The sequence below is a fragment of the Thunnus maccoyii genome, chromosome 9 (assembly GCF_910596095.1).
Source record: "Thunnus maccoyii chromosome 9, fThuMac1.1, whole genome shotgun sequence".
Taxonomy (NCBI): Eukaryota; Metazoa; Chordata; class Actinopteri; order Scombriformes; family Scombridae; genus Thunnus; species Thunnus maccoyii.
This window is the reverse complement of record NC_056541.1, coordinates 360,001-372,773: the sequence shown is the minus strand read 5'-3', so window position 1 is coordinate 372,773 and position 12,773 is coordinate 360,001. Positions and strand designations below refer to the sequence as shown.

Below are 12,773 nucleotides of genomic sequence, written 5' to 3'. Positions count from 1 at the left end.
ACATACAGACAGGTACATACAGACAGGTACATACAGACAGGTAGACAGGTACATACAGACAGGTAGACAGGTACATACAGACAGGTAGGCAGGTTCATACAGACAGGTACATACAGACAGGTAGACAGGTTCATACAGACAGGTAGACAGGTACATACAGACAGGTAGGCAGGTTCATACAGACAGGTAGACAGGTACATACAGACAGGTAGGCAGGTTCATACAGACAGGTAGACAGGTACATACAGACATGTAGGCAGGTACATACAGACAGGTAGACAGGTACATACAGACAGGTAGACAGGTACATACAGACAGGTAGGCAGGTTCATACAGACAGGTAGACAGGTACATACAGACAGGTAGACAGGTACATACAGACAGGTAGGCAGGTACATACAGACAGGTAGACAGGTTCATACAGACAGGTAGACAGGTACATACAGACAGGTAGACAGGTACATACAGACAGGTAGACAGGTACATACAGACAGGTAGGCAGGTACATACAGACAGGTACATACAGACAGGTAGACAGGTACATACAGACAGGTAGACAGGTACATACAGACAGGTAGACAGGTACATACAGACAGGTACATACAGACAGGTAGACAGGTACATACAGACAGGTAGACAGGTACATACAGACAGGTAGGCAGGTACATACAGACAGGTAGACAGGTTCATACAGACAGGTAGACAGGTACATACAGACAGGTAGACAGGTACATACAGACAGGTTGATGAGTACATACAGACAGGTAGACAGGTTCATACAGACAGGTAGACAGGTACATACAGACAGGTAGACAGGTACATACAGACAGGTAGACAGGTACATACAGACAGGTAGACAGGTACATACAGACAGGTAGGCAGGTACATACAGACAGGTTGATGAGTACATACAGACAGGTAGACAGGTTCATACAGACAGGTAGACAGGTACATACAGACAGGTAGACAGGTACATACAGACAGGTAGGCAGGTACATACAGACAGGTAGACAGGTTCATACAGACAGGTTGATGAGTACATACAGACAGGTAGACAGGTTCATACAGACAGGTAGACAGGTACATACAGACAGGTACATACAGACAGGTTGATGAGTACATACAGACAGGTAGACAGGTACATACAGACAGGTACATACAGACAGGTAGACAGGTACATACAGACAGGTAGACAGGTACATACAGACAGGTAGACAGGTTCATACAGACAGGTAGACAGGTACATACAGACAGGTAGACAGGTACATACAGACAGGTAGACAGGTACATACAGACAGGTTCATACAGACAGGCACATACAGACAGGTAGACAGGTTCATACAGACAGGTAGACAGGTTCATACAGACAGGTAGACAGGTACATACAGACAGGTAGATGAGTACATACAGACAGGTTGATGAGTACATACAGACAGGTAGACAGGTTCATACAGACAGGTAGACAGATACATACAGACAGGTAGACAGGCACATACAGACAGGTAGACAGGTACATACAAACAGGAAGACAGGTACATACAGACAGGTAGACAGGTACATACAGACAGGTAGGCAGGTACATACAGACAGGTAGACAGGTTCATACAGACAGGTAGACAGGTACATACAGACAGGTAGACAGGTACATACAGACAGGTTGATGAGTACATACAGACAGGTAGACAGGTTCATACAGACAGGTAGACAGGTACATACAGACAGGTAGACAGGTACATACAGACAGGTAGACAGGTACATACAGACAGGTTGATGAGTACATACAGACAGGTAGACAGGTTCATACAGACAGGTAGACAGGTACATACAGACAGGTAGACAGGTACATACAGACAGGTAGGCAGGTACATACAGACAGGTAGACAGGTTCATACAGACAGGTTGATGAGTACATACAGACAGGTAGACAGGTTCATACAGACAGGTAGACAGGTACATACAGACAGGTACATACAGACAGGTACATACAGACAGGTTGATGAGTACATACAGACAGGTAGACAGGTACATACAGACAGGTACATACAGACAGGTAGACAGGTACATACAGACAGGTAGACAGGTACATACAGACAGGTAGACAGGTTCATACAGACAGGTAGACAGGTACATACAGACAGGTAGACAGGTACATACAGACAGGTAGACAGGCACATACAGACAGGTAGACAGGTACATACAGACAGGTTCATACAGACAGGCACATACAGACAGGTAGACAGGTTCATACAGACAGGTAGACAGGTACATACAGACAGGTAGACAGGTACATACAGACAGGTAGATGAGTACATACAGACAGGTTGATGAGTACATACAGACAGGTAGACAGGTTCATACAGACAGGTAGACAGGTACATACAGACAGGTAGACAGGCACATACAGACAGGTAGACAGGTACATACAGACAGGTTCATACAGACAGGCACATACAGACAGGTAGACAGGTTCATACAGACAGGTAGACAGGTACATACAGACAGGTAGACAGGTACATACAGACAGGTAGACAGGTTCATACAGACAGGTAGACAGGTACATACAGACAGGTAGACAGGTTCATACAAACAGGAAGACAGGTTCATACAGACAGGTAGACAGGTACATACAGACAGGTAGACAGGTTCATACAGACAGGTAGACAGGTACATACAGACAGGTAGACAGGTTCATACAGACAGGTAGACTCACAGACAGGTAGACAGGTACATACAGACAGGTTGATGAGTACATACAGACAGGTAGACAGGTACATACAGACAGGTAGACAGGTTCATACAGACAGGTTCATACAGACAGGCACATACAGACAGGTAGACAGGTTCATACAGACAGGTAGACAGGTACATACAGACAGGTAGACAGGCACATACAGACAGGTAGACAGGTACATACAGACAGGTTCATACAGACAGGCACATACAGACAGGTAGACAGGTTCATACAGACAGGTAGACAGGTACATACAGACAGGTAGACAGGTACATACAGACAGGTAGACAGGTTCATACAGACAGGTAGACAGGTACATACAGACAGGTAGACAGGTTCATACAAACAGGAAGACAGGTTCATACAGACAGGTAGACAGGTACATACAGACAGGTAGACAGGTTCATACAGACAGGTAGACAGGTACATACAGACAGGTAGACAGGTTCATACAGACAGGTAGACAGGTACATACAGACAGGTAGACAGGTTCATACAGACAGGTAGACTCACAGACAGGTAGACAGGTTCATACAGACAGGTAGACAGGTACATACAGACAGGTAGACAGGTACATACAGACAGGTAGGCAGGTACATACAGACAGGTAGACAGGTTCATACAGACAGGTTGATGAGTACATACAGACAGGTAGACAGGTACATACAGACAGGTACATACAGACAGGTACATACAGACAGGTTGATGAGTACATACAGACAGGTAGACAGGTTCATACAGACAGGTACATACAGACAGGTAGACAGGTACATACAGACAGGTAGACAGGTACATACAGACAGGTAGACAGGTTCATACAGACAGGTAGACAGGTACATACAGACAGGTAGACAGGTACATACAGACAGGTAGACAGGCACATACAGACAGGTAGACAGGTACATACAGACAGGTTCATACAGACAGGCACATACAGACAGGTAGACAGGTTCATACAGACAGGTAGACAGGTACATACAGACAGGTAGACAGGTACATACAGACAGGTAGATGAGTACATACAGACAGGTTGATGAGTACATACAGACAGGTAGACAGGTTCATACAGACAGGTAGACAGGTACATACAGACAGGTAGATGAGTACATACAGACAGGTTGATGAGTACATACAGACAGGTAGACAGGTTCATACAGACAGGTAGACAGGTACATACAGACAGGTAGACAGGTACATACAGACAGGTAGATGAGTACATACAGACAGGTTGATGAGTACATACAGACAGGTAGACAGGTTCATACAGACAGGTAGACAGGTACATACAGACAGGTAGACAGGCACATACAGACAGGTAGACAGGTACATACAGACAGGTAGACAGGTTCATACAGACAGGTAGACAGGTACATACAGACAGGTAGACAGGTACATACAGACAGGTAGACAGGCACATACAGACAGGTAGACAGGTACATACAGACAGGTAGACAGGTTCATACAGACAGGTAGACAGGTTCATACAGACAGGCACATACAGACAGGTAGACAGGTTCATACAGACAGGTAGACAGGTACATACAGACAGGTAGACAGGTTCATACAGACAGGTAGACAGGTTCATACAAACAGGTAGACAGGTACATACAGACAGGTAGACAGGTACATACAGACAGGTAGACAGGTTCATACAGACAGGTAGACAGGTTCATACAGACAGGCACATACAGACAGGTAGACAGGTTCATACAGACAGGTAGACAGGTACATACAGACAGGTAGACAGGTTCATACAGACAGGTAGACAGGTACATACAGACAGGTAGACAGGTTCATACAAACAGGTAGACAGGTACATACAGACAGGTAGACAGGTTCATACAGACAGGTAGACAGGTTCATACAGACAGGTAGACAGGTACATACAGACAGGTAGACAGGTTCATACAGACAGGTAGACTCACAGACAGGTAAGATGTAGAATGTGAAGCGTCTGCAGAGACCATCAGGACATCAGATGCGTCTACCTGACTGACTGTTTTTGTTCTTCACGTGTCTTTTAAAACCTTAATTGCATTAACAGATTATCACCTGTCGCACTCTCACTGCTGCACACACACACACACACACACACACACACACACACAGACAAAGAAACACACACTGGGGTCAAAGGGTGAACAGTTTTTTTTATTCCAAAGAAAGCTGTCAGCTGATTGGTCAGCTGAGCAGGAAAAAAAAAGGCAAACATACAAACAGTCACATGATCAAAACAACCGTGGAACAAGCCAATGAGAGGAGAGCATGGTTACCATGGCAGCAGGGAGCAACTGCAGATTTAAAGTGACAGAGTGACAGTTTAACGTCTGGGAGACTGTTAGCATTCCTCATTCAAACCAATGGGCTCTGTTAGCTTCAAGCTAAACTCTCATGTCAAAACAAAACAGAATGAACATTCGTCTACATGTTGATTATCAAGGCTGCTGATCAATCGCTCTGATCGATGATCAGTTGGGGATGTGGATGTGGCCGGTGAGGTCGATGTTTGCATAGATACTGAGCATGACGATAGTGCAAGAAAACTAACCCCGAGGACCAATCAGAGCTGCTTTAACTCAAGGTTCACTTACTAACTCTAAGCAAGTTCTACCTGCTGAAGAGGACAATGGGATACGACTGAAAGCTCCAGGAATGGCTAAGTAAGTGAACCTTGAGTTCAGAATAATTTAGTTTTCAGAAATCTTTCTCACCACAGAGTTCACTCAGTAGCTGCTCTGGTGCTTTCAGTGAGATCACATGATCTTCCTCCTGGACGTCTCATCCATGTCGTCTGAGATTAAAACTTCATTATTTACTTTGGAAACTTGGCTGAGGAAGATGGTGCAATACGGTCGAAAGCTCCAGAACAGCTGCTGAGTTTCCAAAGTCATGAATGATTCATGACTCAGCTGCTGCTCTGATGTCCTCTGGCCCCTCAATGAGGCCACGCCCCCTCAATGAGGCCACGCCCCTCAATGAGGCCACGCCCCCTCCGTGAGGCCACGCCCCTCCGTGAGGCCACACCAGGTGGGTGGTTTTCACCGTTGTTGGGAAACATCTGTTGTGATTGTAGCTGGTTGCAGCCTGCAGGCTCATTATTTTTGTTGCAGTAATGATTGTTTTCGTGTCGTGTGCGATGGCGGTCCGGCGGTGTAAGGATGGTGGAGTGGGGGAAAAGAGGCGGGCGTGAGACGCGTGGCACACGGACCCGGTTGACACATGCAGGTTAGAACGTCTCCGACCTTCCTGCTCGTGCTGCTCCCTGCAGGAGCGAGCTTTCCCGCTGATTCCTGAACTGTGTTGTATTGATGTGTGAATGTTTAAAGATCAGAAGCTGCTTCAGTGACTGTAAACGTTTCCATTTGTGCAGCAAAGATCACTGAAGCAGCAAAACTAAAAACTGAACTTTTGGCTCCTGAAATAAATATTTTTAGACGACTCTGATGGATCCAAACAACAGCTGACCTTTGGATGTGAACAAGAGCACAGATCATTAATTAACATTAATTAAATGTAGTTCCTGACCGATCCTGTCTGCATATCGATGCTGCTGTGTGACTCTCAGTGTGGAGACGCTCTTATCGTTTCTGCTGCGGTCGGATCGCTGCGGTCGGGGGGGGGGGGGGGGGGCTGAAATGTTCCTGCAGCTGTGGTTGTGACGTCACTGGGGGAGAGATGAGAGCAGCAGTTCTCTGACAGGTGAAGGTGTCAGTGAACAGACTACAGGTGGAGGGTGTTTAATGAGGAAAGAGAAGACTCAGGTGAGTCCAGGTGGAGGTAAAGGTGAAGCAGCGTGCTGTCTGACAGCCGGGGGGGGTGGGGGGGGGTCTGACTGTCTTACATGTCAGAGGAGAAGAAGAAATGTTTGTTTTGACAGAAAAGACACTTCTACTGACATACAGACCATAATACTACATCATACAACACTACCGCGTGTTCTTTGGTTGTATTTAAACATTTTCTTTCTAAATACTGTTTTTACAGAGTCATTAGCTTTGATTCCTGCTTCCTCTAAACTCACCTGAGGGGACCCTGACCCTACCTGCGGCACGGCCGACGAGTTAGCCCGCGGGACGGCCCACGAGTTAGCCCGCGGGACGGCCCGCGGCACGGCCCACGGGTTAGCCTGCGGGACGGCCCGCGGGTTAGCCTGCGGGACGGCCCACGGGTTAGCCTGCGGGACGGCCCGCGGGACGGCCCACGGGTTAGCCTGCGGGACGGCCCGCGGGTTAGCCTGCGGGACGGCCCACGGGTTAGCCTGCGGGACGGCCCACGGGTTAGCCCGCGGGACGGCCCACGGGTTAGCCTGCGGGACGGCCCGCGGGACGGCCCACGGGTTAGCCTGCGGGACGGCCCGCGGGTTAGCCTGCGGGACGGCGGGGGGCTCAGGTGCGACACCCCTCCCTGTCAGCACTAACAGGTTGGAGATTGGTGAGGTCAGATTCAGTGCGTGATGTTTGGGACTAAATGACGCAATAAAAAGAAAAAAAAAATGTTGCTAGGCAACTGACAGCTGGAAAGGTTGAAACACGGTGGATGAGTTTTGGTGTCAGCTTCATGTTTAGGAAGGAGAAGTTAAAATAAAATAAAAACGTGTTCGGCTGTAAACATTTAAACGACAACATGAACACAGCTGTTGTCATGGAAACGTAACGGGTCGGGTAACGGGGTCGTCTGGACCAATCAGCGGCCGGTTTACTGGGCAATGCTGTGTGAGGACAGAGGAAGAAGAATCAAAGCTTCACATCATGTGACGTCCTAATAAGGCGTTGTCCCCTCCCACTCCAGCAGGTACTGGACCGTCCCCTGAGCCGTGACTCGCCGAGCCAGCACCTGGTACCTCTCCCCATTGGTCAGCCGGCCTGACACGCCGAAATACGAGGAGATGGAGGAGTGCAGGTGGGAGGAGTCAGAGGGGAGCTGGGAGGGGTCTGACAGGAAGTGGGAGGGGTCTGATGTCAGATGAGCGTCTGATGATTCTTGGTCCTCCAGGATCCCAGTAGGCTCCTCCCCTGCCTCACTGCGATTGGCCCACTGGCTGTAGCTGTTGCTAGGCAACTTCCTCTTCCTGCTGCCCACCCTCCTCCTGAGGACAGAGGTCAGAGGTCAGGGTTAGACATGGATGTAGATGTGCAGTAATGTTTCACAAATATAAAACCTTCATGGATAAAAAACCTGTAACAGTAAGAGTCAACAGATCCACAGACGTCTCTTCTAACGAGACACCTGATCCAGCTGTTAATAAACGTCCCTCACTGGAAACTGTTAGTTGCTGACATCAGCAGGTCATCAGGGAATGTTGGGTGTGGGTCTAGACCTGGTCCATGTGCAGCCCTGAGATAACTTCTCGCTATATAAATAACAGTGAGCTGACCTCCAGCAGTAGACGGTGTGTTGGTGTCTCTGGGAGAGTCCTGGACTGGTGTCACTACAGACTGCTGTGGTGTGCCTCAGGGTTCTGTCTCGGGTCCTACACTGTTTGCTCTGTATCTGCTTCCCTTGAGTCATATTACAAGCAAATTCAAAGGCGTCTCTCATCCCTGTTATGCTGATGACATTCGACTGTGTGTCTCTTTTAAACCTGTTTGTCTGACTGGATGAAGAACTGGATGGTTCGTCTAAATGCAGATGAGACTGGCGTTCAGATCGTTGCTCAGTGTGCTGCTGGGTCTGGGTCTGCTGGGTTTCTTCAGCTGTACAGTCTGATCTTACATCTCGGTGTTATATTTGATCAACATATCAAATCGTGACCCCGTTCACGTTTCTTTCATCTGAGAAGCATCGGTTAACTCACATATTTTGGTGATTTTATGATTGAAAAGATGTAAACAGCCTCTCTAGGACGCATACAGACGGGTGACAGACTAAAGGAAAACCTGGTCCAGGTCTGAATGCTGGACCCGTAACGGTGAGGAGGTCTGGGGGCTCTGTTATGTTGTGGGTCTCTTGATCCCTCCAGAAGGGTTCAGAGACTGTAGGATCAATAACAAAGAGCATTGATTCTAGTCTCTGAACTCTTGTGGAGGATGAACATCAGTCCCTCGTGTGGTGTAGTGATGATGGTGAACGTGGCGTCTAAAGGCCTGAACGAGCGTTATGAGGCGCGTCGCACGAGGACCCGGCGACCAAAACGGCTTCCTCTGCAGCCGAAAAAGAGAGAGAGAGACAGCGCGGCGGTGGTCGAGCAAGGAGAGCGAGCGGAACCGCATGAATAAATAAAAACAGTCAGCAAGTGATTTACTATAAAAACAGTCAGCAAGTGATTTACTATAAAAACAGTCAGCAGGTGATTTACTGTAAAAACAGTCAGCAGGTGATTTACTGTAAAAACAGTCAGCAAGTGATTTACTGTAAAAACAGTCAGCAGGTGATTTACTATAAAAACAGTCAGCAGGTGATTTACTGTAAAAACAGTCAGCAGGTGATTTACTGTAAAAACAGTCAGCAAGTGATTTACTGTAAAAACAGTCAGCAAGTGATTTACTGTAAAAACAGTCAGCAAGTGATTTACTGTAAAAACAGTCAGCAAGTGATTTACTATAAAAACAGTCAGCAAGTGATTTACTGTAAAAACAGTCAGCAAGTGATTTACTGTAAAAACAGTCAGCAAGTGATTTACTATAAAAACAGTCAGCAAGTGATTTACTGTAAAAACAGTCAGCAAGTGATTTACTGTAAAAACAGTCAGCAAGTGATTTACTGTAAAAACAGTCAGCAGGTGATTTACTATAAAAACAGTCAGCAGGTGATTTACTGTAAAAACAGTCAGCAGGTGATTTACTGTAAAAACAGTCAGCAAGTGATTTACTGTAAAAACAGTCAGCAGGTGATTTACTATAAAAACAGTCAGCAAGTGATTTACTGTAAAAACAGTCAGCAGGTGATTTACTGTAAAAACAGTCAGCAGGTGATTTACTATAAAAACAGTCAGCAAGTGATTTACTATAAAAACAGTCAGCAGGTGATTTACTGTAAAAACAGTCAGCAAGTGATTTACTATAAAAACAGTCAGCAAGTGATTTACTGTAAAAACAGTCAGCAAGTGATTTACTATAAAAACAGTCAGCAGGTGATTTACTATAAAAACAGTCAGCAGGTGATTTACTGTAAAAACAGTCAGCAAGTGATTTACTATAAAAACAGTCAGCAAGTGATTTACTGTAAAAACAGTCAGCAGGTGATTTACTGTAAAAACAGTCAGCAGGTGATTTACTGTAAAAACAGTCAGCAAGTGATTTACTGAGGAAACTGGTTTCAGTCTGCATTTGTCCTTTTATTCATTCATTATATGTATTATTATTATAGTTTTATCAATACTATAGTACACTATACTACTATACTATACTACTATACTATACCACAATACTACTATACTATACTACTATACTATATTACTATACAATACTACTATACTATACCACAATACTACTATACTATACTACTATACTATACTACTATACTATACTACTATACTATACCACAATACTACTATACTATACTACTATACTATATTACTATACAATACTACTATACTATACTACTATACTATACCACAACACTACTATACAATACTACTATACTATATTACTATACAATACTACTATACTACTATACTATACCACAATACTACTATACTATACTACTATACTATATTACTATACAATACTACTATACTATACTACTATACCACCATACTACTATACTATACTACTATACTATATTACTATACAATACTACTATACTATACTACTATACCACAATACTACTATACTATACTACTATACTATATTACTATACCACAATACTACTATACTATACTACTATACTATATTACTATACAATACTACTATACTATACTACTATACCACAATACTACTATACTATACTACTATACTATATTACTATACAATACTACTATACTATACTACTATACCACAATACTACTATACTATACTACTATACCACAATACTACTATACTATACTATACTACTATACTATATTACTATATTAATACTACTATACTATACTATATTACTATACTATACTACTATACCACAATACTACTATACTATACTACTATACCACAATACTACTATACTATACTACTATACTATACAACTATACCACAATACTACTATACTATATTACTATACTATACTACTATACCACAATACTACTATACTATACTATACTACTATACTACATTACTATACTATACTACTATACTATACCACAATACTACTATACTATACTACTATATTATATTACTATACAATACTACTATACTATACTACTATACCACAATACTACTATACTATACTACTATACCACAATACTACTATACTATACTACTATACTATATTACTATATAATACTACTATACTATACTACTATACCACTATACTACTATACTATCCCACTATACTATCCTACTATACTACTATACTATACTACTATACTATGCCACTATACTATACCACTATACTATACCACTATACTATGCCACTATACTATACTACACTACTATACTACTATACTATACTACTATACTATACTACTATACTATGCCACTATACTATACCACTATACTATACCGCTATACTATACCGCTATACTACACTACTATACTACTATACTATACTACTATACTATGCCACTATACTATACTACACTACTATACTACTATACTATACTACTATACTATGCCACTATACTATACTACACTACTATACTACTATACTATACTACTATACTATGCCACTATACTATACTACACTACTATACTACTATACTATACTACTATACTACACCACTATACTATGCCACTATACTATACCACTATACTATACCGCTATACTATCCCACTATACTATACAACTATACTACACTACTATACTACTATACTATACTACTTTACTACTATACTATGCCACTATACTATACTACACTACTATACCACTATACTATACTATGCCACTATACTATACTACTATACTATACCACTATACTACTATACTATACTACTATACTATACCATTATACTACTATACTATACCACTATACTATGCCACTATACCATACTATGCCACTATACTATACTACTATACTATACCACTATACTACTATACTATACTACTATACTATACCACTATACTACTATACTATACTACTATACTATACCACTATACTACTATACTACTATACTATACCACTATACTATACCACTATACTACTATACTATACCACTATACTACTATACTACTATACTATACCACTATACTACTATACTATACCATACTACTATACTATACCACTATACTACTATACTATACCATACTACTATACTATACCACTATACTACTATACTATACCACTATACTACTATACTATACTACTATACTATACCACTACACTATACTATACCACTATACTACTATACTACTACACTACTATACTATACCACTATACTATACCACTATACTATACTACTATACTATACCACTATACGACTATACTATACCACTATACTATACTACTACACTACTATACTATACCACTATACTATACCACTACACTATACTATTACACTATACTACTATACTACTACACTACTATACTATACTACACTACTATACTACACTACTATTACTGAAGCAGCAGCTGATAGAAACAACAAGAACAATTACCTCCTCACTTCCTTACATCCTCACCTCCTCACCTCATCTCCTTACGTCCTCACCTCCTTATATCCTCATCTCCTCACCTCATCTCCTTACGTCCTCACCTCCTTATATCCTCATCTCCTCACCTCACCTCCTTACGTCCTCACCTCCTTATATCCTCATCTCCTCACCTCACCTCCTTACGTCCTCACCTCCTTATATTCTCATCTCCCCGCCTCCTCAACTCCTCACCTCTTCCACCTCCTCATCTCCTTACATCCTCACCTCATCCCCCTATATCCTCATCTCCTCGCCTCCTCATCTCTTCACCTCCTCATATCCTCACCTCCTCATCCCCTCAACTCCTCGCCTCCTCACC

At 42.9% G+C, this 12,773-nt stretch overlaps 1 protein-coding gene across 2 annotated transcripts in view; it reads right to left on the bottom strand.

Moving 5' to 3' along the window:
- Positions 1–7,056: 7,056 nt before the first annotated feature.
- Positions 7,057–12,773, bottom strand: part of phf19 (PHD finger protein 19) — a 27,082-nt gene continuing 21,365 nt past the window's right edge. For both annotated transcript variants that reach the window (XM_042422252.1, XM_042422251.1), the window contains exon 14: positions 7,057–7,817. In XM_042422252.1, the coding sequence (XP_042278186.1) occupies positions 7,490–7,817 (328 nt within the window). In that variant the 3' untranslated portion in view covers positions 7,057–7,489. The remainder of the gene's footprint in view (positions 7,818–12,773) is intronic.